The sequence below is a fragment of the Zeus faber genome (assembly GCF_960531495.2).
Source record: "Zeus faber genome assembly, chromosome: 3".
Lineage (NCBI taxonomy): Eukaryota > Metazoa > Chordata > Actinopteri > Zeiformes > Zeidae > Zeus > Zeus faber.
Window position 1 is genome coordinate 7,599,515 of NC_137190.1, and position 22,649 is coordinate 7,622,163.

Consider the following 22,649-nt stretch of genomic DNA (forward strand, 5'->3'; position numbering starts at 1 on the left):
ATAGTAAATAATAAATGATACCAATAATATTAGTGATAGTTATGATAATAATAAATAAAAACAATAATAATAATAATAACAAATGATAATAAGTCATAACGGCGAGGAAAAATAAATGAAAAAATGTCAAGTTACTGCAGCAAAAAGTAAAAACTATTACTATAAACTATTTTCTAATCTAATAGTGAGAAAAAAAAAAAAATATATATATATATATATAAATCGTTTTGGTTTTTTTCATTTTTAAGTAATCACCGCAAGGACAAGATGCAAAAAAAAAAAAGAAAGAAAGAAAAACATCATGGTAAGGAAAACATGAACGGGGAAAAAAATATATATAATACATTTTTTTCCACATTAATTACAGCGAGCAAAATAGTAAAATACAATTAAAGAAAGTATGACATCTTAAAGCCACACTTGCCCCATATGCCTATTCCTCAGTTCCTCACACTGTGAAGATATTTTTTAGATATTTCAACTCATGAATGAGGTTAGGGTAAGAGCTTCTGGCTTCATGCCAATAACCATGTTCCCATATTCAAAGGACAGAAGGGCGTTTCTTCTTACCGGGACGACTCGATCTCTGCTCCCGTTGCCGGATCGCGACAACAATAAATCCCGCGGCGGGGTGGGATGACGATGACGCTATGGGGTTTTCTGTGAGGTATCAGTGTGCGGCTGAAGTTTTACTGAACAACTTATGAGCGGTGGGATTTGCTGTTGTTGTGATTCGGCTACCGGGGAAGCCGAACCGGCCGCCCGCCCGGCATGTTCTGGATCAACGATTACAACACCATCACGCTGCCAAGACACCTTCATGCTCCACCCTGGCCGCTGGACGCCTTTTATACATGCCCTCAGGGCGCAGCCTTTCAGAAGCTTTCCAGAAGCTTATCTCTTTGAGCCAGTGGGTCCTCACTGAGCTTGGTCATCTCCTCCAATCATGAGATTAAAGAGTCCTCTGTTCAGGAGAATCAGCACTTGAATCTGTGAAAGGCAGTGTCTGAAGCACCATGGCAACAGGTCGCCTTCACGCCCGGCCCTGCCCTCCTGAGCGCCCTCCGGATGCCGCCTTTCAAAGGACTCACTTGACATTGAACCTTAAGGTCCCCTAGCCCTGAGATTCAGACAGCGGCTTATCTCTTTGAGCCACCGAGTCTTGCCGAGTGAGAGCGTCGCACCACAGAGTGCTGTAGGCTCCAGCTTGTCTGAGATAATGCCAAGCGTTACGTGACCCCCTCTCAGGTGCCCTTACAATAGAAGAAGAAAGTAAGTCACAAGTCTATTGAGGATATATCCTGAAAATATATGCATATATGCACTTAATTGTAAGTCGCTTTGGATAAAAGCGTCTGCTAAATGTAATGTAATGATTTGATTACAAACATACATCACACATATAAAAACACCAATGTGTATTTTGACGTCCATTTGCTACTCATCTTATCTGATCTTATCTTATCTCATCTGATCTTATATCTTATATTAAGATGCAGGAAAACATTTTTAAATCCACAAGAGACCTGTTTGATGGTTGAAGAAGTTGTCCAATGTGCATGCATGCTTACACTGCTAAGAACGGTTTAGACTTTAGTTCTTACCCCTACTGTATTTAAAAATGTATTACCAAGACCAAAACTATCCCTATAATTATAGTTAAGAATTATAGATAAAATGCTGGATATTGGCATTATAAGCACATTCAATCAAGGATGCCTCAGTTTGTGATATCTTTGGAATAAAAATTAGCCCTGACAGTGAATGTGCGCAAAATTGTTTTCTTTTAATGCTGCTCATGAAAATATTTCACGATGAAGAGAAAAAAAAAAAAAAGAAAAAAGATTGTTCGGGGATGCGGATATTGTCACCACAAATGGTGCTCTTCTGTCGCACAATGAATGTAATGTAAAGTTTGTAGAGCTGACTAGTTTTCACCTCAGTGGTAGCAGAGTGGATTTACAAAATACGGTTCCATGTCACATATCAATCAACAGTTCACTTAATACAAAAAATGTGTTTAACTGTAGATTCAAACAATAGCAACAAATGCGATTTTCTTCAATATACATATTTAATCCAACACAAAATTATTTATACAGTAATATAATACAATACAATAAATTGCAGTGTTTAATAGTGATAAATATCTTTATCTATAATACATATTTTCCTTTTCACAGCAAATACTCACTGGCAGTTAGATTTTGGCGTTTTTCTGTTTCTATAGGTGGGTCTCAGACATTGTGGTGTTTACACCGGGGATTTTCTTCGGTCTCTTCTCTATTTCCTTCACGTGATGTTGCACCCAGGCCTCATTGGGATCGACGCACACCACCCCTCTGTGCGCCGTGGTTAACCTGAAGGAAGAGACGCCGCACAATGCTTGCATCTTAATCTACAGGTGATGGCTTGTTTTGTGGAAAAATGGCAGGTTGCCCGCTAGCAATGACAATTGGAATTGGCTTTGTGAAGCCCAAATAAAACCATTAACGTAAACTTAAGCCCCCTGAGTCACAGCAATTTACTACAGCAGCTACTACTACAATACATGCTCTGCTGAACACCTGGAAGTCAGAAGGGAAGGGAATGGAAGCGCCCCTTGTGGGGGTGGTGTGGTTTGAGCAGCCACACCTGTCCTGGATCTAGGTGATTGGGATCAGAGTGGCTGCATGCCTTGTACTCGCTGGTTGGTCTAAAGAGCAACAGGTAAAACCCCATCCCCACACACACTCAGGAGAGGAGCCCGAGTCATGACACAGGTCCATCTGCTCCTGGGCTTATTCCACTGAGCCCACTCTCAATAAACCGTGTGTCTGAACCCCGTCGTCTGTGCCGGGGGGCCCCTGAAAAAGGCACTTCACTTGGGTGACTTGTGTCAAGCGAAACTGCCACACCCATATATACATGTGATTTGTATGAATTGCAGAAAACATTTGCATTGATCTGAGGGACTATGCACACGGCAAACGTATCCTATTCGGCTATAACTGCCCCCGTGTCACGCAATATGCGATCATAAATGCTGTGATTGATATTTCTATCCGACACAGCGCACTCAACCTACCTCAATGCTTTAGATTCACAGTGGTCAGGGTTCGCGGAAATGTCCTTCACATGTCTTAACGGAATGGCTTTTTGCGTACTCATCTGGGACAGTATGCAGCAGGATACCCCGGAGATCGTTCCCACTCCATAGGATCCTGTCAATGCATTAGCGTGCACTCGTCAGCAGCAAAATGTGTTTTATAATTTAACCCTCCAGCTTGAATCTGAGATGCTGTTCAGCCGTCGAATGCGACTGGAAGGGACAGACTCACCAGTGCAGGTGACATGGGAGCAGCAGAGCAGTCCTCCGAGCAGCAGAGACATCAACATCTTCCCACACGACGCTTCCTCAGAGTGTTTGCTCAAGGTCCCCTCGGATGATCTCCTCTGGTCTGAGATGGAGAGGAGCTCTGGACTTTTTATGTGGAACCAGAAACAACGCTTGGACATTGCGTTATTTCCTGCAGGTTCCTTTCTGCGAAGCGCTCCCCGAGTCCCCTTTCCTCTGCGTATTATCAGTTCCAAGAGTTCTGTGTGGACGTGGACTTCTAAGAAAGAAAAGCATTCCCACTCAAGGAATTCAGAAATCCCCTGGTCAATGAAATTATTTCTCATTCAAAATAAAGTGAGGCCTCGTGAATATCAAGTATTTTAAATGGTCCCCGGGCGCCGTTATATGGCAGCCCACTGCTCCTAAATACGTCAGTTAGTAGGATGGGTAAAATGTGGAGAAATGCATTTCGTTGCCTCAGCACGTGCACTTTTATTAGTTGAAACTAATAAAAAAATATTAATATATGTTACTGGCTACGGCAGCAAAAGATAACCAAGACAAAGTTGGGTGAGAATTGAATCACTACAGTTTCACTTCCGCTATAATTTACAGCCACAGAGTAGTACAGACTTTCTGCGAGTATTGTTTATGTTTGCAACACAAAGTAGGTTTTCATGGATTATTGAAATAGAAGGCACGTTGGGGCCTCTCATCTTCAATAGAGTAATAAATCCCTGACAAGCAGACATGCGACAGACAAATTACACAATATTCCAAGGGAGGTCTTGCTTTCACAATCAGAATGAGTTCATTCCGGCTGGTCCGTACGAGGAGATTGTCATGATGAGGATTGATGCGTAATCATTTAAAAACCTGCAGTATGAGGAAAAAATATTTAAAAAAAAAAGAATATATATATATATATATATATAATAAAATAGAATACAAAGTAAAGTAAGAAATAAAATGAATAAAAATAAAAAAATTCTAAAAGTACACAAATAGCTGAGAAATACAAACAGTAATGATCAAATATATAATAATATACAGAATATACAAATGTCATTCTATGCACAGGAGAGGTTATTGGTATAGGTATATAGGGTATCAATTATAATTAGAAATCATCACTGTAGACCAACAATTCCCAACCTATGAGCCAGGGTATTGCAAGTGGGCCGCCAAATCATGGGCAAAACACAGGTTTTATTGAGAAAAAAAAAATATATAATTATATATATATATATATATATATATATATATATATATATATATATATATATAAATATAAATATAAAAAACAAACACACACCTCACAAAAAGTTAGGGATATTCGACTTTCGGGTGAAATTTCAGGATAAAGATAAAATGCACTATAATCTTTACAGGTGAACTTAATTTGACCTTCTCTAAACTTTTGAATGCACATGTCCAACTGTTCAATGTTTCAGAACTTTTTGCACAACTTGCTGTTCTCTAACAAGGAGCTGAACGGCAAAATTCACAACAGGTGTTTGATCCATGAATCGACCGATGTATTTCCTGGTTCAATTACAATTGGTATTTAAACAGTCCTCTTCATCATGCTGTTCACGTTTTGACATCATGAGACCAAGACGACACCTAACAACTGATCAACAGCACCTCGTCATTGCGAGGATTCAAACAGGATGTTCTCAGAGGGAAGTGGCCACTGAGCTTAGAGCGTCACAGAATGTTATCAACAGGTTGCAACAGAGATACAGAGACTGGAAGAGTCACAGAAAGGCATAGAAGAGGACGTCCTTTGGCCACATCCCACACTGATGAGCGCTTCATTGTGAACAGTGCCCTGCGGAACCGGATGATGATGCCACTCAAGTACAGGCACATTTAAGGAAGGTGAGAGGCACCAAGTGTCACGTCAGACCATTCAAAACCGTTTCCATCAGCGTGGTCTGCGTGCTAGACGACCTGCAAGGATACCTGACCACACCACCAGGCACAGCCATCATCGTCTTGCACGGCCAGGGAGCATTTACGCTGGACGAGGGACCAGTGGCCTCAGTGCTGTTCTCTGATGAAAGTTGATTCACGTTGAGCAGAAATTATGGCCGCCAACGATGTTGGAGACGTCAAGGAGAGCCCTATGCATCAGCCACTGTTGTCACCAGATGAGCCTTTGGTGGTGGTGGTGTTACAGTGTGGGCAGGTGTGTCTAGTCAATACAGAACAGCCCTACACTTTGTGAATGGTACAGTGACAAGCCCACACTACCTGAATGACATCATTCATCCAGTCATTGTGCCCCTGCATGAACAACACAGGCCTCATTTCATCTTCATGAGCGACAATGCTCCAGCTCATGGAGGTGGCATCATTAGGGAACGGCTGCTGGAGACTGGGGCACCTCAAATGGAGTGGCCTGCACTTTCTCCAGACCTGAATCCCACAGAAAACCTATGGGATCAGCTGAGTGGCCGTGTAGAAGCTCATAACTCTGTACCCTGGAACCTCAATGACCTGAGGGCCGCCCTTCAAGAAGAGTGGGGGGCCAGGCCTCAGCAGACAATAAGTCGACTTGTGAACAGCATGAGACGTCGTTGTCAAGCTCTACTTGATGCTCAAGGGCACATGACAAGTTATCGAGACATTGACATTTTTTGTTGTGGTCTAACCACCACTGTGGTTGGCTTTTGTTTCAATAAATTGTTTGAGATGAGGAAATCACCATTGCATGCTTCTACTTAAATGCTCTACTTTCATGATATAATATCACTGTAGCGTGAACTTTTTACGTTTTCCATACATTTCACCCGAAAGTCAAATATCCCTAACTTTTTGTGAGTAGTGTATAAATCAATTTATGGTATTTGTTCTTTAAAACCTTCAAAAATGCGTCATCACTGATAGATCGCAACCTATGTTAGGGCGTTCAACGTCCAAGCCGGACCACGACCGACGTGCACTGTCCTGAGTTTTAACCCACCTGTTGTTTTTTTTAACGTTTTACCATGACTGGACCCCATGTATGAGAACGCATATGATCATTGAAATATACGACAATCGTATGTACTGTACGTCCTCTGAGAATGCATGGTTTTGGCTTCCGTGTGACGTCTGGTCGGGTGTGGGCCCCGAACACTTTTGAGAGGTTCGAGCTGGCCCCGGGTCCGAAAAAGGATGGGAAACGCTGCCGTGGACGACGGTGTGGTACGCAAGGTACAGCTGCGGAGGACATAAGTGCAAAGCGTTCACATGACAAGTCATCGCTGGGATCCGGAAACAGTGGATGATCAAATCAATCATCACCCACCGCGTCATGCTGGAAGGTTATATTTCCTATTCGTATTTTTATATATTTTTTTATCTTCCTTCTCACTTCTTCTTCTGCAGCCAAGAAATTCAAGTGATTCCTCGAATTGGTGCAGAAGAGGCTTCTGAAAACGGTGGCGAGACACGAGACGTTTCCCGTTGTGCTCGGAGTTCAGCTCGGAGTTCAGCTCAGAGTTCAGCTCGGAGTTCAGCTCGGAGTTCAGCTCAGAGTTCAGCTCAGAGTTCAGCTCGGAGTTCAGCTCAGAGTTCAGCTCGGAGTTCAGCTCGGAGTTCAGCTCGGAGTTCAGCTCGTCGCGTGGGGAAGTGAGAATTTCAGCAACAAGATGGGTCGTTTTGCAGCCGCGCGGAGGCTTCTCTGCTTAATGATTCAGGTCTCGTGACAAATAATCTCTCGAATGTGAACGCGAACTTACGGCTCCGTGATACAGCCGACGAGTCTTTAACTCACACTGACAACGATGAAGCAGGTGAGTCACACCGTGCCCATGATGTCAGACTGGTTGTCTGCGTCCGTGGGGTGGATATAGCTTTGGGTAGGGATTGGGTGCTGCTGGTTGCTGCTGAGGGTCACCGGGTCACCGCTGTGTGGATCAGATGGAGTCTCTTATCCATACTGTGCCGTTGGCTGTGGGCTATTGGGTTGATACCGTTGTCATGGTGACGGTGCTGGTGAGGGATGAGCTCTTGGCCTGTGACCAGTGCACTCACCCGGGTTGTTTGAATTTCTTCAAACTCATTTTAATTCACCCATATTGCTATATCTTCAGCTCACCAATCGTTTATTTTGACAGGGTATTCTTTTTATTTTATACATTGGATTTGATAGATTTTTTAGGTGTTTATAGTACGTTAAATATTGTTTTTGGTGGGTAATAGGTTTGAATAGAATCTGTATTAATATAATCTGTTGCCTATATTAAACCCCCCAGTTATAAATAGGTCTCAATGTTTTCACCCCTTTATTTGAATGTCAATCCGTCAGTTCACTGACTAATCTAAAACTAAACTAGTACAACAAGACATCAAATGCAGCACAGGTTTGATTCCCTGCATCATTACCAACGTCTAAACACTTTATGCACTAGCGAGAAGTATTCGTTTCACTGGCGCCACCTGGAGGCAACGGCTCGACAACTTCCATAAAGATTGATACCAGTACTACAGTAGCATGGCCAGAGAACTACTAATAGTTCAAAAACACAAATATCCGACTTACATTTCAGCTCTCCCCGATGAGGAAGGACAGGACAAAGCCATTATTTTGGGACAGAAAGCCAGAAATAAAGCAACAGTCTTGAATTTTCGATTTTTTATTGGTTCGGTCATCCAGCTACCTTACCTTCAAATAAGTATTTTTTCTTCTTTATTTTTTAAATAGAATCCTCAAAAGAAGAAAGCATAGCTAACGCAGAGATCTAGATAAAAACAACGACAGAAAAATCACTGGTGAAAAGAAAACCTAAAAAAAAAAAATAATAATAATAATCCTTAGTTCACAAAAAACATTAAACAGTAAAGCAATTAAAACTGTGCCACTCTATACATTATAACTTAGATCAATCGACTCTATAGTGCAGGATGGGCCAAAGCAAACACACAAAGTGCCCTCACTGATTATTATCCAAGTCAGAACTCAGTCATTTCCTTCATGCCATTAAAATTCTCTGGAGGGGGTTTTTTCGGCAGTTTTCTACAGGATGGTGATCGAGTATTGTGATCGGATGTAGGCGTGTGTTGGCGTGGCCGTGGGGAAGCCGTGACGTTCCACTGGCAAGGCCACCCAGGATCTGTTGTTTTTTCGTTTGTTTTTTTGTTTTGATTTCTATGTATTTTTATTTTTTTTTGTTTTTTTAGAAACCAAAGGTGTTCTCCCCACTGTATGCCACGTACAGGAAGCCATCCTCATCCTTCTCCTTGTCGTACAGCTGTCCCATCGTGATGCTGGAGAGAGAAAGGGTGTCACGTTTTGTAGGCACATGGAAGCGCTTGTAGGATGACGCTCGACCGTCACACACTCTAAAAGTGGGTTTGTGGGGAGAATGTTGTTCGACACGTTGAGCAGAGTAGTGGATTTAATACATTGCAATGTACGTAAAGCGATCAATTTGTCAAGTTCCAGATCGGGGTGGTAAAGTAATGGTGCAGGAATCAGTTACTGTAAATAGGTTATTATTGTATCATACAATTGAAGTACAGTTTAATAAGTGAGCGATTTCTTTTTTCTATTTTCCCCCCAATGGCAGTGGAGGGCGTGCACGTGCACCGGCATGGAAACAGCTGGAGAGGAATTAAGTCCTGCACACGTACCAGCACAAAGACGGCGAGGTTATTTTTTGTTTCCATGATAAGTTAAGATAACGCTTTATTAACAATCAGTCAAGGGAGGAAAACGAATTAAAATGAGATAAGAAATAACACGCATGTACACATCTATCCACACAAAAACATTCAGTTGTCGCAGAAAATTGGGAGCAGGTTTACATTAAATCTGCCATTCTCCGGTTAGTATTTTTCTATTTTTACTAAGTTAAACCTAAAGAAAATGGATTTCATCTATCTAGATGTGCATTAAAACAGTCTTACTCATGGGTGAACATACCACCATCATTTCTATGCATGCATATATATATATTTTTTTTCCTGACTATGTGAGACACAGTCTTCCGGTCCAAGCCCTTCAAGCACTGACCTGGACTGAGGCACGGTCTTGTCGACGAACAGGAAGATGGCCTTCTCGGAGGGAAGCTGGATGCGCTTCCTGATGATCCACATGAACTGAGCCACCGTGATGTCGGAGGGAACCAGATACTTTCTCTTGTCGATGTCCACAATCTGCGACCCAGACACCTTCTCCACAATCACCTGGCACAGGCACGGCACAATCACTCATATTTCAACAATTATATATATAAATATATATATTAAAAAAACAAACAAAAAAAAACAATGGATGTGCGTGCACAACAGGTGTACTCACCGGGACCCTGTCAGGGTACTTGTTGCGGATTTTGTCTGACTCTATGCGCCGATGTTCTTATGGACAAAAGAAAAAAATATTTGGATATCCAATTCAACTAAATGGGCAATGCAAACAAAACATACTGCGGGGGTCACATGCCGCTGATAAGAGCTGCACAGAGCGGCTGTGTGGCGAGATGGAGCCTGAGAGCATCTAATCACACACTCACACACACACACACACACACACACACACACACACACACACACACACACACACACACACACACACACACACACACACACACACACACACACACACACACACACACACACACACACACACACACGCACACACACGGGGGGGGGGTAAATAAAAAAGGAAATAAACCCTGCGTGGGACCAAAGTCTAATCATCTATTATATCATCTAACTCTGAAATCAAGTGTGTAGAGCAAAGCGCCCAGAGGCCTCTCGGTGAACTGCCAGGGCCAACTGGTTTGTTTTCACCGGGGAGAGCTTGGACTCCTTTTCTGGGATTCGGCTCCCGACGAGTCACTCGAGGAGTTTATCTGGCAGAGTCGCCCTTTTCGTTCGTCAACAATAATAATAATAATAATAATAATAATAATAATAATAATAAAAAGAAACAATCGAGGTTTGACTCCGTTGGGTGAGCGTCCGGGCTGCGGTTCCCGAAACTCTTTCGCCACGAACGAGTCGTTCGTTGTATTTGTTTTTTTTTACTGACTCACAGGCCTCGGGTCGGGGTTGGTGATACAGCAAACGGCAGAACCACAAGACGCGGTGCGCGGGGGAGGTGGGGAAGCGCCGAGTCCTCCAACCCCCGCCCCCTCCGCCTGCTTGCGGCCCCGGTGTCACACGCCCGCAGCCGGTCCTCTCGCAAGGCCGGTGACAACACAAACACAGCCCCGCGCCGCGCCGCGCCGCGCCGCGCCGCACCGTCCCGTCCCTTCCCCGCGGCGGGAGGCGGTGACAGCGGCCGCCGGCAGCATAACGCGCCCGCCCGGGCGGCCCTTACCCAAGGAGTGATCCTCTTTGAACATCCATTTCATGTTTGCCGTTGCCGGGCTCTTTCACTCGATGCGGGAGGAGGTGTTATCGGGAATAAAAGGCGTCGGGTCCCGGGGAACGGGCGTCGGGAGTGCGATACGAAGCGGCGGCGGATGTGACGGTCACGGTGGAGGAGCCGTCACAAAGCAAAACAAGCGGAGAGCTGCCCGACTGTGACCTCACGGGCTGTTCCAAAACACATTACGGGGGGGGGGGGGGGGGGGGTAGCTGAAATAGGAAAAGAACAAAATCAGATGTGACTAGAGCACACACACAGGGAGCGGCCGCAACTTCCACAATGCTCAATGGAAGAAAAAGGAATAAATAAAATAAATATCCTTCAATGCACATTTTCCTTAAATCAAAATTTAAAGTTCCAATATATCTATTTTTTTTAAATAAATCAACCGAATAAACATTCAACGTCATAGCGTGGTTCAACGCACGTCTCTTTGAAGTTATACGTGATTTTAAACGTAAAACTAATTTGGGTGCGCGGGCCAGGATGACGCCAACTGTGACGTCACGACCGGACTGTTCCAAATTCAACGCGGGGGAAAGAAAAAAAACCAAAACGAAATGGGCCCAGTATCCAACGTTTGAAATGATATTTAACTTTTATTAAATCAGCATTACAAGTCAACATCGATGTATGTATACATAAAAAAATACATATATGAATTTATTTATTAAAATGTATAATAACAATTTTAGTAATAATGGCTTTATTTATATAGCGCCTTTAAAAACAAGAGTTTACAAAGTGCTTTGACAGATGAAATAAAAGCGGAATTTTCAGATCTTAACGTTAAAAGGCAAAGGAACATTAATAAACAGGAATTAAATTCACTCATTAAATTGTAACAGCGGATAAACAGGGAAAGAAAACCTCAAAAACGTAATACAATATGATAGGAATAAGAAAGAGATAAAATGAAGAAATAGTAATAAATAAATACGTTTAAAAAATAGATCAAGAAACGGGGCAACATCACATAAAAGCAGTTCTATAAAAATGGGTTTTGAGAAGTGACTTAGAAGAAGTCACTGACTCCGCAGAATCTCCTCAGGAAAGTTATTCCAAAGTCCAGGGGCCCTGATAGAAAATGCGCGGTCACCTTAAGTCTAGACTTTGGAACAGCCAGTAGGGCCCCTCGCCTGAGGATCTGAGACGGCACTCTGGCTCATATGGGGTCAACATATCTGTTATGTAGCTTGGAATCAGACCCAGACGTGCTTTAAAAGTGGTCAGTAAAATGTTAAAATCGATTCTGAAGCGAACAGCGAACAGGGAGCCATTGGAGAGAAGCCAGGATCGTGGTGATGTGATGTTGAGGTTTGGAGCCGGTAAGAAGGCGAGCCGCTGCGTTCTGAACTAGTTTGAGGCGGGAGAGTGACTTTTAGGTGATGGCAGAGAGGGAGTTAGTCATTTTAGTTTAGTAAATTTGTTGTTCAAAGTTTTGGTTAGAGTCAAACAGTACTGTAAGCAGCATGATTTCTGATTTTGAAATACTGAGTTGAAGAAAATTCTGTGCCATCCAACGGTTGATATCATTGAGACAATCTCAACAGCAGCGAGGCTGTTTGGGTCACCAGGTCTCAGGGGAAGGTATATCTGTGTCGTCGGTGTAGCAATGAAAAGAGACGTGTCTTTGGATTCCAGTGTTGCAGCAGCAGTGACATACAAGACCGAACACACATAATTAACAAAAACAAATTGTTTTGAACAACATGTTTTTATACATATAAAAGACCTTTAAATAAAAGACTGAAATAATAATAGAAATAAATCGAAAACAGAATTTAACTTAGTGAAAGGTAAAGCTTAAAAGTGGAAGTTAAATGTAAAGTAAAAATGTGCCTTGTGCATTGCCATTCAGAGGAGGAGTTTCCGCTCATGGCACAGGGCGGAGTCATTGTAGGTGGCTATTGCGGTCGGCAGGAATTACCCCCTGTAACGGTCCTTATTGCAGCGGAGTTGAAGGAGCCTCTGGCTGAAGACATTCTCTTGTCTGACCAGTAGGTTGTGTAGGGGGTGGCAGTGTTGTCCATTATGCTGAGCAGTTTGTGCAACATCCTTCTCTCCACAACCAGCTCCAGGGGCTCCAGAGCAGTCCCCAGCACAGAACCAGCCTTCTGCATCAGTTTGTTCAGTTTCTTGGAGTCGCTGGCTCTAATGCTGCTGCCCCAACAGATGACTGCAAAGAAAATTGCGCTCGCCACAACAGACTGGTAGAAGATTTGCAACATCTTGCTGCACACATTAGGGACCTGAGCTTCCTCAAGAAGTGAAGTCTGCTCTGTCTGTTCCTGTAGACAGCCTCAGTGTTGCATTTCCAGTGCAGTCTGTTGTCCAGGTGAACACCCAGGTACCTGTAACCATCCACTACCTCCACCTCTTCTCCCAGGATGGAAACAGTATTCGGCTTAGTCCTGGTCCTCCTGAAATCCACAACTATCTCCTTCGTCTTGGTCGCACTTTAGAGGAGGTGGTTGTTTCCACACCACCGTGCCCCAAAGCGGTCCACCAGTTGCCTGTACTCAGTCTCCTGTCCATCAGTGATACAGCACACAACTGCAGAATGATCCGAAAATTTCTGCAGATGACAGGACTCCGAGTTCTATTGAAAGTCTGAGGTATACAGGGTGACGAGGAAAGGTGAGAGTACAGTCCCCTGCGGTGCTCCTGTGTTGCTAACAACCCGCTCAGACAGGCATTCCCTCAGCCGCACAAACTGTGGTCTGTCCGTCAGGTAGTCAATAATCCAGGAGGTTGTGAAGGCGTCCACCCTCATCTTTTGGAGCTTCTCCCGCGGGATTGCAGGCTGGATCGTGTTGAAAGCACTGGAGAAATCCAAAAATTTGATCCTCACAGTGCTGCCTGCTTTGTTTAGGTGAGAATGGGCTCGCTGAAGCAGGTAGATGATGGCGTCTTCAACAACATCCTTGGGGCGAGAGGCAAACTGCAGTGGGTCCAGAGAGGTACTCACCTGAGTTGTGAGATGGGCCAATATCAGTCTGTCCAGGACTTTCATGATGTGTGACGTTAAAGCAACCGGTCTGTAGTTATTGAGGGCAGATGGAGAGGACTTCTTAGGTACTGGAACAAGGCAGGATGTCTTCCACAGCACTGGAACCTTCCCCTGGCTCAGGCTGGGGTTAGGAGGTGCTGTAGAGTCCCACATAGCTGGTCCGTGCAGACCTTCAGGACCCTAGGGCTGATGCCATCCGGACCTACAGCCTTGTTCTGGTGCAGTCTCTCCAGCTGCCTCTTCACCTGACTACAGGAAAAAGATAGGTGGGTGGTAGAGGGGGGCTCTTGTCTTTTGACACAGGGGGACACAGTCCCTCAGCCTGATCCCCTTCACCTCGAAGCCTGTGATCTTTTTCATTCCTGACCACACATCCCGCATGTTTTTTTGCTAGAGCTTGCTCTCCAGCTTTTGTCTGTATGCCACCTTGCTCTCCCCAGTCTCACTTTCAGCTCCTTCTGCACACTCCTCAGTAATTCCCTGTCCCGATCCCTGAAGGCTCTCTTCTTGTTCAGCAGCTCCTTCAGGTCGCTGGTGATCCAGGATAGAGTTTCAAGTAAAAATGTTGGTGACAGTTTCAAAACTGCTAAGTTTTGTCAATGACAATGACAGTCAATTACCCTACTAGCATCTCAGGGGGCGTAATTTCCTGTCTTATATTCTCAGCTTTTTTTTGCAAAAAAGTTTGTTAACTCATGTTACGACCAGGGCTAGGAGGGACTGAAAAGCATGACACAGAGGCATCTGGTAGACAGGGTAAACAAAGGAGTTTCATTAAGAGTCACTGACGTGATGACGGGAGAGACCCGGTCGGGCTGGATTGGGCGGATATGTCCTGGAAGATGGGACTACCAGACAGGGCGAGACAAGACATGACAGGGACAGCGTGGACGAGGAAGCAGGGATCCAGGTTCCAGACGGGTGGACAGGGAGCCAGGCTTGACGAAGCAGGACAGGAACGGCTTGGGCATGGAAAGGGAAACAGGCAGGTTAATTAGGAGACTAAACAAACGCTCAGATTTAGACAGTGCCAGGAGAGATACCAACTGAGGTAACTTAGCTGACAATCTGGCAATGAGTGAATGGAGGACCAGGTAATAAATACAGTGGGTTCTGATGGTTGATGGATCTCAGGTGTGTGGGGAGTTGCAGGAGGAAGGAGTGGCAGAGGAGATGAGCGACCCCTAGTGGCACTAGGAGGCTGTGGGCTTGAGACCTCACTCATCTCTGGTGAGGCCTGGCGGTAGAAAAGGCTGCTCTTTTTTCTTTGACTGCCCTTTGTTAATCGTGCATAGCGTCTTTCCAGATATCATAAAATACGTTTAAACCACTCTTTTTCAATTTCCGTTCCTTTCCTCTCTTTAGGTCCTGGGTGGATTCATTTAGCCAGGGCTGCAATGTTTTATTTGACTTTTTGTCCGTGTATGGGGCTACAAAGTCCAGGGCAGTCAGACACGTGTCAGCAAAATGTGAGATGAGCTCCTCTGTGTTAAAATCTGGATAAAAGGCCGTCAGGTGGTCAATGCATTGCAGGAGAGCATTGTGGGTCCAATGTTTATGGAAAGTAGACTGGCTCCTTCATGGCTTGGATGGATGCGATCATCCTTAAAAAGTTCCAATCTATTGTCGAAGGTGGTGAAGTTGTCCACGTAGGGGATGCCTCTGTTGCAGCAGTAGCCCTCCAGCCCTATGTGCAGTTGCCTCAATCGGCTAAACTTTACGTCTCAACTGGGGGTAGGGCAGTGGGCCTGACACAACGCACTGCTTGTTCGTATTTAAAACACTGTTCATGAGGCTGAAATCTTTAAGTTTCTCTGATTGCTGCATTGTAAGGTCGTTGGTGCCCACATGCACCACAACAGCAGAGACTGACGGGTGAGGGTTAAGCAGCTGCAGGATGGTGATGTTAATGTTCTCGACGCATGCACCTGGATGGCAGGATGTGCGGCACCCAATGACCAGCACGGTGGAACGGCCAGCACGACTGTTTTCCGCAGCCGCCTCGGAGGATGTCCCAGGGTGCGCACCAACAGAGAAGCGAGGCAGAGGTCCTGCGTGGTGAAGAGAAGACTGGTGGCGGTGGAGGGGAGCGTGCCTCCCTTGGTGATGGATGGACAACTGTATAGACCATCCAGGCATGGAACCAGAGGAGGAGGCGGAGGATGGTGGTGGTGGAGATGCAGCTGACGGCGGTGGAGACGAGGCTGGCGGCAGAAGAGAGCGTCTCGGTGCCCTCAATGCCATGGTGGACTGTGACCCCCCCCCCAAAGGGGGAAACTCCTGCATATCCCTGACATCAACTGTGGGCTCCAAGGCTTGAAACCTGTTCTCCAGCCGGAGAGTCTCTGGCATAGAGCTACACAAAGAGCACTCTCTGGCCACCGCTCGCCGCCAGGGTCCAGGACACTGGGGTGAAGCAGGTCCAGGACTTGGGCCATGGCTCCTCTTTCACAGCTGGCAGGGCATCAGATGGACCCGACCCACCGACAGCGAGAATGGATCCGGGCCAAGGGAGAGTGGTGTCAAAGTCTGGTCGGATCACAGCCGTGGACTTGGCACAGAAGATGTGCTTAGCCTGAGCGCTGGCGATGGAGGTCCGCCGCGTAAACAGTTTATCCTTTTTCTTAACATCATCGCGCAGGCTGTGGATGTCTTTAAAGACCGACTTCTCTAGAGCGCCGAGTCTGTCGACGAGGAGAAAGCAGTTCTCACGGTCCGAGGAGGTAGGCAATATGATAAGCTAACAGGCTAAATTGCGCTACCCGAGCGCTAGTCAAGCCAAAGTCCACATTCCAAAATCGAAAATCGGGTGAGGATCTCAGCCAAGAAATAGTAAGGATATCACAGTGGGCACAATCAGAAATCTGTAATCCAAAATCAGGTAAACTTATCAGGTAAAGTTGGGAGCGATTCAACAAAGTAATGCACTGACGTATATTATGTAATAACTTTGATCTATGTTGAAACTTTGTTGATCCAATAAATTTATTTATTGTTGACAATTTATATTACACATGTTGGATTAAATGTGATTTATTTCTAATATAAAAGGTTAAAATCCATGTGCCTAGGAGTTCTTAATTATTGAGGTCTTCTTTAACACTGTTTTGATCTGGGGGCAGAGCTTTTATCTGGTTGTCAGGAGGAAGGGGTTTGCCCAGGTGGTGGCCGGTGGTGATCCCATACGAGTGCAACTTGCGCTCCTCTCTCACTTCGGGCCGGAGCAGAAACGCTCCTTGGAAGCTGAGGTCGAAAAGCTCACATGGGGCAAAGGTCAAGGGCTCTTCCGCCAAGAGTCCTCCGATTCTGGATCGCCACTCTTCCAGCATTGCAGTACGCACCGTCGGAGGACTGTGAGCTGGACACCAGAATATCTGTGGAGCCAGGACCTGGAAGCCACAGAAGTGGAGAGTGCCGTTCTACGGGAAGAAAGAAAGAAAAAAAAAAAACATACAAATGAATAACTTGTTGGACACTGTGGTGTGGGGGTGGTGTGGTTTAAGCAGCCACACCTGTCTTGGATCTTGGTAATTGGGCCCGGGACCAGGGTGGCTGTAAGCCTGTTGCTCATCAGAGCAATCCACAAGCAACAAGTAAAACCCCCCGTACCCACAAACACTCAAGAGAGGAGCCCTTGTCACGTCATGCTTTCCATCTGCTCCGGGCTTGTTCCACCTCGCCCACTCTCTTCAATAAAACAGGTGTGTTTTCAACCCCATCACCTGTGTCTCTGTGTCAGAGGGCCCTAAAAATGGCCACTCGGCTGGCATGTGGCAGGCAAAACTGCCACAGACACTTAATACTACCACCAACATTCTTTTGAACAGCCATGTTTGATTATCAGTCAACCTGTGCCATCCGTCTCACCTTGACACTCCGTGTTACTCACCTGTAAAGGCCACAAAAGAACATTGATGTCTCCGTTGAGGCCGTCAGGTCTGAACATTGTCTGGGTCGCTCCGGTGCTGAATGCTAACATGGCTTTCTTATCCTACAGGGACAATTAAAAAGAAAATGTAGGGACTACAAAACAAATACTGTCATGATGCTGTGAATCAACGCAGGTTCTTGTTGTTTATTTACAGATATAAGTGCATTGACAAATCTCTTTGACTGTTTGTGCGATCTGAATGAGACGGACCTTGAATATGCCATGGTTGTACATCTTTTCCAGAGAGAAAGCAAAACCTTGTGTTAGGACTCTGTCCATCCAGCCCTTCATGATGGCCGGCACACTGAACCAGTACAACGGAAACTATCGAAAGAAATGGATCAGGTCATACAGGAATAAATGGCAGTTGCAATTGCAAACATTTTATTCAGAAAATTCTGTGGAGATGTGAAAAAAATGGTCTATTAAATCATTTGACAAATCAAGAACGGCGAGCAATACGCTTCAAAACACAGAGAACCTTTCTTTTTTCATCATGTATCTAGGTGCTGTTAGTTTAAAGGAGTTACTTTTAATGATGTCATGACGTAAAAAAATATGTGCCATCGAGCTCATCTGTTTTGTGCGACTGACTTCTGTCGTCACATCCCACCCACCACCAAATGCCCCCCCCCCTCGAACCCGGTTTCCCAAGAGCCTCAAGTTATGCTGCTCATAATGACATAACCGGAGACGCGCACGACCTCCGACCTGGAAGATAACGAGGTCGGCCTCTTCCACTTTGCGCTGCTCGGCCACGATGTCGTGGCTGAGTCGTCCCTCCTTCCACGCGTGCATCGTCTCCTCCCCGTACCTGAAGAGCTCCGGGTCCTTCAGCTCCCCTGCGGCGGAAAAAAAACAAAAACCAAAAAAAACAAACCAACAAAAGCACGGCGCCGTCAATGCTGCGACTGTGCACACGGCTGCAGGTCACTTTACTTTCAATTAAAACAATTAAACATGGAATAAACAGACTGTGTGCCGTCCCCCGGCTAAGTGTGTTTGCGTTTAATGTGCACAGCTGCTACTAGACTTTAACAAACACGCAGCTGAGAGCAGAGTTACCGCTCCTCGCCTGACCGAGGAGAAATTCACTCAGCCGACGCACATATTGTTGCACACATTAAAGAGCTGCTGCCGGGGCTTGGTCAGGAAAATTTGGCAGCTTCTACATCAGATCTGTAGCGGCCGCACGGCTCTACCCGCAAGCTCTGCTCCACGACATCCCTCCGTGTTTAAATAGAGAGAGGAGACGCCGTCTCCCACGCAAAGCAGATGCATTTATAATTTCGACCTTTTCTTATTCCCCTTTCCCCCTCGAGGTTTGACAGTTTACCTGTGGAGCCTCTACAGTAGGATTTAAATGGTAAATGAGAATTTTTTTCATCAGTGTGGTACTGTCTGACCCTCGTTTGTTCATGTGCCTTTTTGGAATTTCATTTGAAAGATGTGTTAAGCGCTTGGTAAGAATATTATTGTTTGTTTGAAAAGCAGGCTCGACGTGTTTGGAAAAAACCCACATTCACTGACATTCACACCTTGCTGGAGCGACCCTTGATATTTTCATACGAAGGAGGATGTGCATGGTGTTGTGCAAGTGACACTACAAAGAGGAAATGGAGAGACAGGCGTCCGAGCAGGCAGACAGAAAAATGGGGATGCCGAAAGACAGAAATGCAGAAAGACTTTACCTAGGATAGAGCGACAGATAGACGGATAGAAAGAAAGACAGAGAGACAGAGAGACAGATAGACAGAGAGGAAGAGAGATAGATAGATAGACACAGAGAGAGAGAGAGAGAGAGAGAGAGAGAGAGAGAGAGAGAGAGAGAGAGAGAGAGAGAGAGAGAGAGAGAGAGAGAGAGATTTTTTTTTGATTTTTAAAGCATCAGAGAGAGAGAGATAAACAGAGACAGGGAGACAGACAGATTACCCAGGACGTCGTTTCGGGTGCAGCTGGGTCTGAAGTCCATGGCGTAGAGGTCAGACACGGTGACCCTGTATCCCTGCTCCTCCAGAACCTTCATCGTCACGTCCCGCACTGCGGCGTTAAAAGAGCTGGCGCTCTGGTGAGCGTACACGATCAGAACGTTCTTTTGAGCTGCAACACAAGCGCGCACACACACACACACACACACACACACACACACACACACACACACACACACACACACACACACACACACACACACACACACACACACACACACACACACACACACACACACACACACACACACACAAAATAAGAAACACATGGTGGAATAAGTGTTGAATTGATCTTTTCCAAGTTGTCAGATCAGCTCTTGGATAGAGGCGGAAGAATTCCTGAAAATTCCGAAAGATTCCTGTTTCCATGTGCTTGTTCCATCACTGGGGCCTCTGGCTTGAACACTTTTAAGCCCTCACAGCATCTCTGACACGTGTAAATCCTGGATAAGTCCGAAAGGAGCCACTCTGTGATCAGGAAAAGGGAAAACAAAACCACTTTCCAAAAGTTGAAAAGCATGCAACACAACAACGCTGTTCTCAATAGCGCTGTATTAATACAGTATATTATTAATTTACCTAAAACAACAGTGATGCATGTAAATAGACTCATTGGGACACTGACAATAGTATAATTTTGTGTAATATTCCTTCATGATACCGCTATAAAACAATTGCTTGCTATTGCTATTTTCAAAACGCAAAAGTGCCAAATGCACATTTTCAAAAAGTCAAAAACAACAGACTGTAGCTAAACATTTGATCTGCAGCTTCTCTGTCTGCCTCCCATTGGAAACGGCTTGTTTGTGCTGCAGCAACGACTTTAAACGAATAAATATAAAGTCGCTCTCAGAATAAAACCCGGTAGTCGGTCAGCGGGTCGTAGGAATATTTGGTACAATTCCGGTCCGAGTACCGGTCTGCTCTGTCTGCCTGTCTGTCTGTCTGTCTGTCCGCCGAGGTGTCTCTCTCCACATCAGCAGAAAAAACGATCTGAACGTTGAACCCGGACGGACGCAGGCGATCTACACCGACTCCAACCGCAGCCACAACCACAACCGCACACAAAAGGCTGGAATTGGTAGTCACGTAGGAAGTGTTTTGTACTGTTATCAGTGAAGCAGCAGCGCAGTAGTTTAACATTATTTAAGTGAGAATGATGAGCAGGCGCAAATAAAGTACAACGAGGGTATAACGCAGGCGGACGAGTAATTACAGGAGCGTCTTTTTGAATACTTGATACTTTTGATGTTTCAAATTCAAGATGCAAATGTAAAATCTTGTCAGACTTTTGAAACGTATAAGCTCGTTTATAAATATGATTTTTTTTTTTTATGGAAGTAAGCAAATGGTGATAACAAAGAAGGACAAGGAAGGGAGAAAACAAATTGCTAAAATGCCAATTTTCCAAGGGACGCTCGTCCAGAAGTAATCACAAATTCAAAGTAAAAACACGAAGGAAACATCAATACGCCTTTTTTATGTATTTATTTGATGACCTAACGTTGTATTTCCCTCGTTTTGACACCAGCGGAGACGCGCGCAGAGAAGGGAGATAACGAAGTGACCCTTTCTAAAGTGATCACACTTGGAATAAGAAAGCGAGTCAACTCTCTACCAGCGACAGTGGAACTCAGTTCAGAGAGAAAGAGATTCGGCTTCGGTTTCGGCTTCGAGAGCAGCGGGAGCCGCGGGGACCGAGGCCGCTCTCTGCGGGCGTGGGGGGGGGGCCTCACCCATGTTCGGAGTCCGTCCCTCAGCTCGGTCCGTGGCTCCGTCTCCGGCGTCGGCTCCGCCCGCCGCCGCCCGCTGACCGCGCCTCTTATAAACCTGCCCCGGTGCCTGAGACCGGGACGGGAGCCTGCCATTGGCTGAGGCGTTATCCCCGAACCGCGGGACCGGTTCGGGCATGTTCTCTGGGGGAGAATGCGCCCGTCACGTCTGGCTTCCGCGAGAGTGAAAAACAAAAAACAAAAAACAAAAAAAAAAAAAAGGTGAGACGCCGGCGGCGCCATCTGATCCTGAGAAGAATGTTTTGTGTCACTTTCAAGGGATTATCCCATCGAGTCATGTGGCTGATGAACGTTTTAATCCCGTTTAATTTGGCTTCGCTGGAGCGACTCAAAGAGAGCGGTGGAGGCGACGGGCTCCGGGTACTTACCTTGAACACCCGGGGGACGGGCTCACGCACTCAGATCAGAGACGGGTGACGCTACTCCAGGAACCATGCGCGGCCGGAGGCGGAATGTCACCCGCACACTCCTGTCACGGCATCTCCGGAATTTTTTTTTCTTCTCTTTTTCTCTCTCTCTCTCTCTATATGTCGCTTTCAATGTCTTTCTTTCTTCGCTATCTATCTATCTATCTATCTATCTATCTATCTGTCTGTCTGTCTGTCTGTCTGGCTGTCTGTCTGTCTGTGTCTATATATTTGTCTGTCTGTCTGTCTGTCTGTCTGTCTGTGTCTATATATTTATCTATCTATCTGTCATGATCTCCGCCTTCTTCTACCTTCCCCTCCCTCTCCTTACCTGTCCCATTAGCCCAACTCCATTCACCTGCGCACACAGCTGTTCCCGATCTGCAATCTAACCAGTATATAAGCCTCTCTCACCAGTCACCCATTGCCAGATTGTCTTCGATGCTTGTACCAGACTCTCCAGCGTTCTCCGGATCGACCCCCCCCCCCCCCCCCTACCGACTCTGCCTCGCCCCGACCACATATCCTGCCTGCCCCCCCCCGCCTGTCTTCTGTCGGCACTCCCCGTTATCGAACCTGCCCGTCCCCGACGACGTATCCTGCCTGCTCCCTGCCTGTCTTCCGTCCGCTCTACAAATAAAAGACATTACAAAAATATCCCTGTCTGTCTTTGTGCTGCAATTGGGTCCTAACCACACCTGTTACAGTACAAATTGGCCAACAATGGACCCAGCACACAACCCCGAGTCGCTGGCACGCCTGGGAAGGGTGGAGTCACAGCTCCAACACCAGGAGGCTGTCCTTGCCTCCACCTCAGTGGACGTTCGGC

At 45.7% G+C, this 22,649-nt stretch overlaps 2 protein-coding genes across 5 annotated transcripts; both read right to left on the minus strand.

Annotated features, from left to right (window-relative positions):
* Nucleotides 1-7,931: 7,931 nt before the first annotated feature.
* Nucleotides 7,932-10,838, minus strand: LOC307227658 (gamma-aminobutyric acid receptor-associated protein-like 2). Its single transcript, XM_079997047.1, has 4 exons — nucleotides 10,638-10,838; nucleotides 9,615-9,670; nucleotides 9,327-9,499; nucleotides 7,932-8,578 (listed from the first exon to the last, which is right to left on the minus strand). The coding sequence occupies exons 1-4, from the start codon at nucleotides 10,669-10,671 to the stop codon at nucleotides 8,488-8,490; spliced, it is 354 nt and encodes a 117-aa protein (XP_079853173.1). The 5' UTR covers nucleotides 10,672-10,838; the 3' UTR covers nucleotides 7,932-8,487.
* Nucleotides 10,839-16,681: 5,843 nt separating this feature from the next.
* Nucleotides 16,682-22,041, minus strand: LOC307228253 (NAD(P)H dehydrogenase [quinone] 1-like). 4 transcript variants are annotated; one of them, XM_079997871.1, is made up of 7 exons: nucleotides 21,782-22,041; nucleotides 21,357-21,561; nucleotides 19,565-19,732; nucleotides 18,344-18,474; nucleotides 17,843-17,866; nucleotides 17,591-17,692; nucleotides 16,682-17,120 (listed from the first exon to the last, which is right to left on the minus strand). In XM_079997871.1, exons 2-7 carry the CDS (start codon nucleotides 21,529-21,531, stop codon nucleotides 16,779-16,781), a joined length of 942 nt encoding a protein of 313 aa, XP_079853997.1. In that variant the 5' UTR covers nucleotides 21,532-21,561; nucleotides 21,782-22,041; the 3' UTR covers nucleotides 16,682-16,778. The 4 variants fall into 4 exon arrangements, with proteins under 4 accessions (XP_079853997.1, XP_079853994.1, XP_079853995.1 ...); XM_079997868.1 differs by having other exon boundaries at nucleotides 17,843-17,956; XM_079997869.1 differs by lacking the exon at nucleotides 21,357-21,561 and having other exon boundaries at nucleotides 17,843-17,956; nucleotides 19,565-20,088.
* Between the last annotated feature and the right edge of the window lie 608 nt (nucleotides 22,042-22,649).

Coding starts and splice junctions, on each gene's coding strand:
- LOC307227658 (XM_079997047.1), bottom strand. CDS start 10,671: ATGAAATGGATGTTCAAAGAGGATCACTCCTTGG. Junction 9,500..9,614: donor AGTACCCTGACAGGGTCCCG/GTGAGTACACCT, acceptor TGCCTGTGCCAG/GTGATTGTGGAGAAGGTGTC. Junction 8,579..9,326: donor AAGACCGTGCCTCAGTCCAG/GTCAGTGCTTGA, acceptor TTCTCTCTCCAG/CATCACGATGGGACAGCTGT.
- LOC307228253 (XM_079997868.1), bottom strand. CDS start 21,531: ATGCCCGAACCGGTCCCGCGGTTCGGGGATAACGCCTCAGCCAATGGC. Junction 19,733..21,356: donor GGGACGGACTCCGAACATGG/GTGAGGCCCCCC, acceptor CTTGTGTTGCAG/CTCAAAAGAACGTTCTGATC. Junction 17,957..18,343: donor CCGACCTCGTTATCTTCCAG/GTCGGAGGTCGT, acceptor TTCTTTCGATAG/TTTCCGTTGTACTGGTTCAG.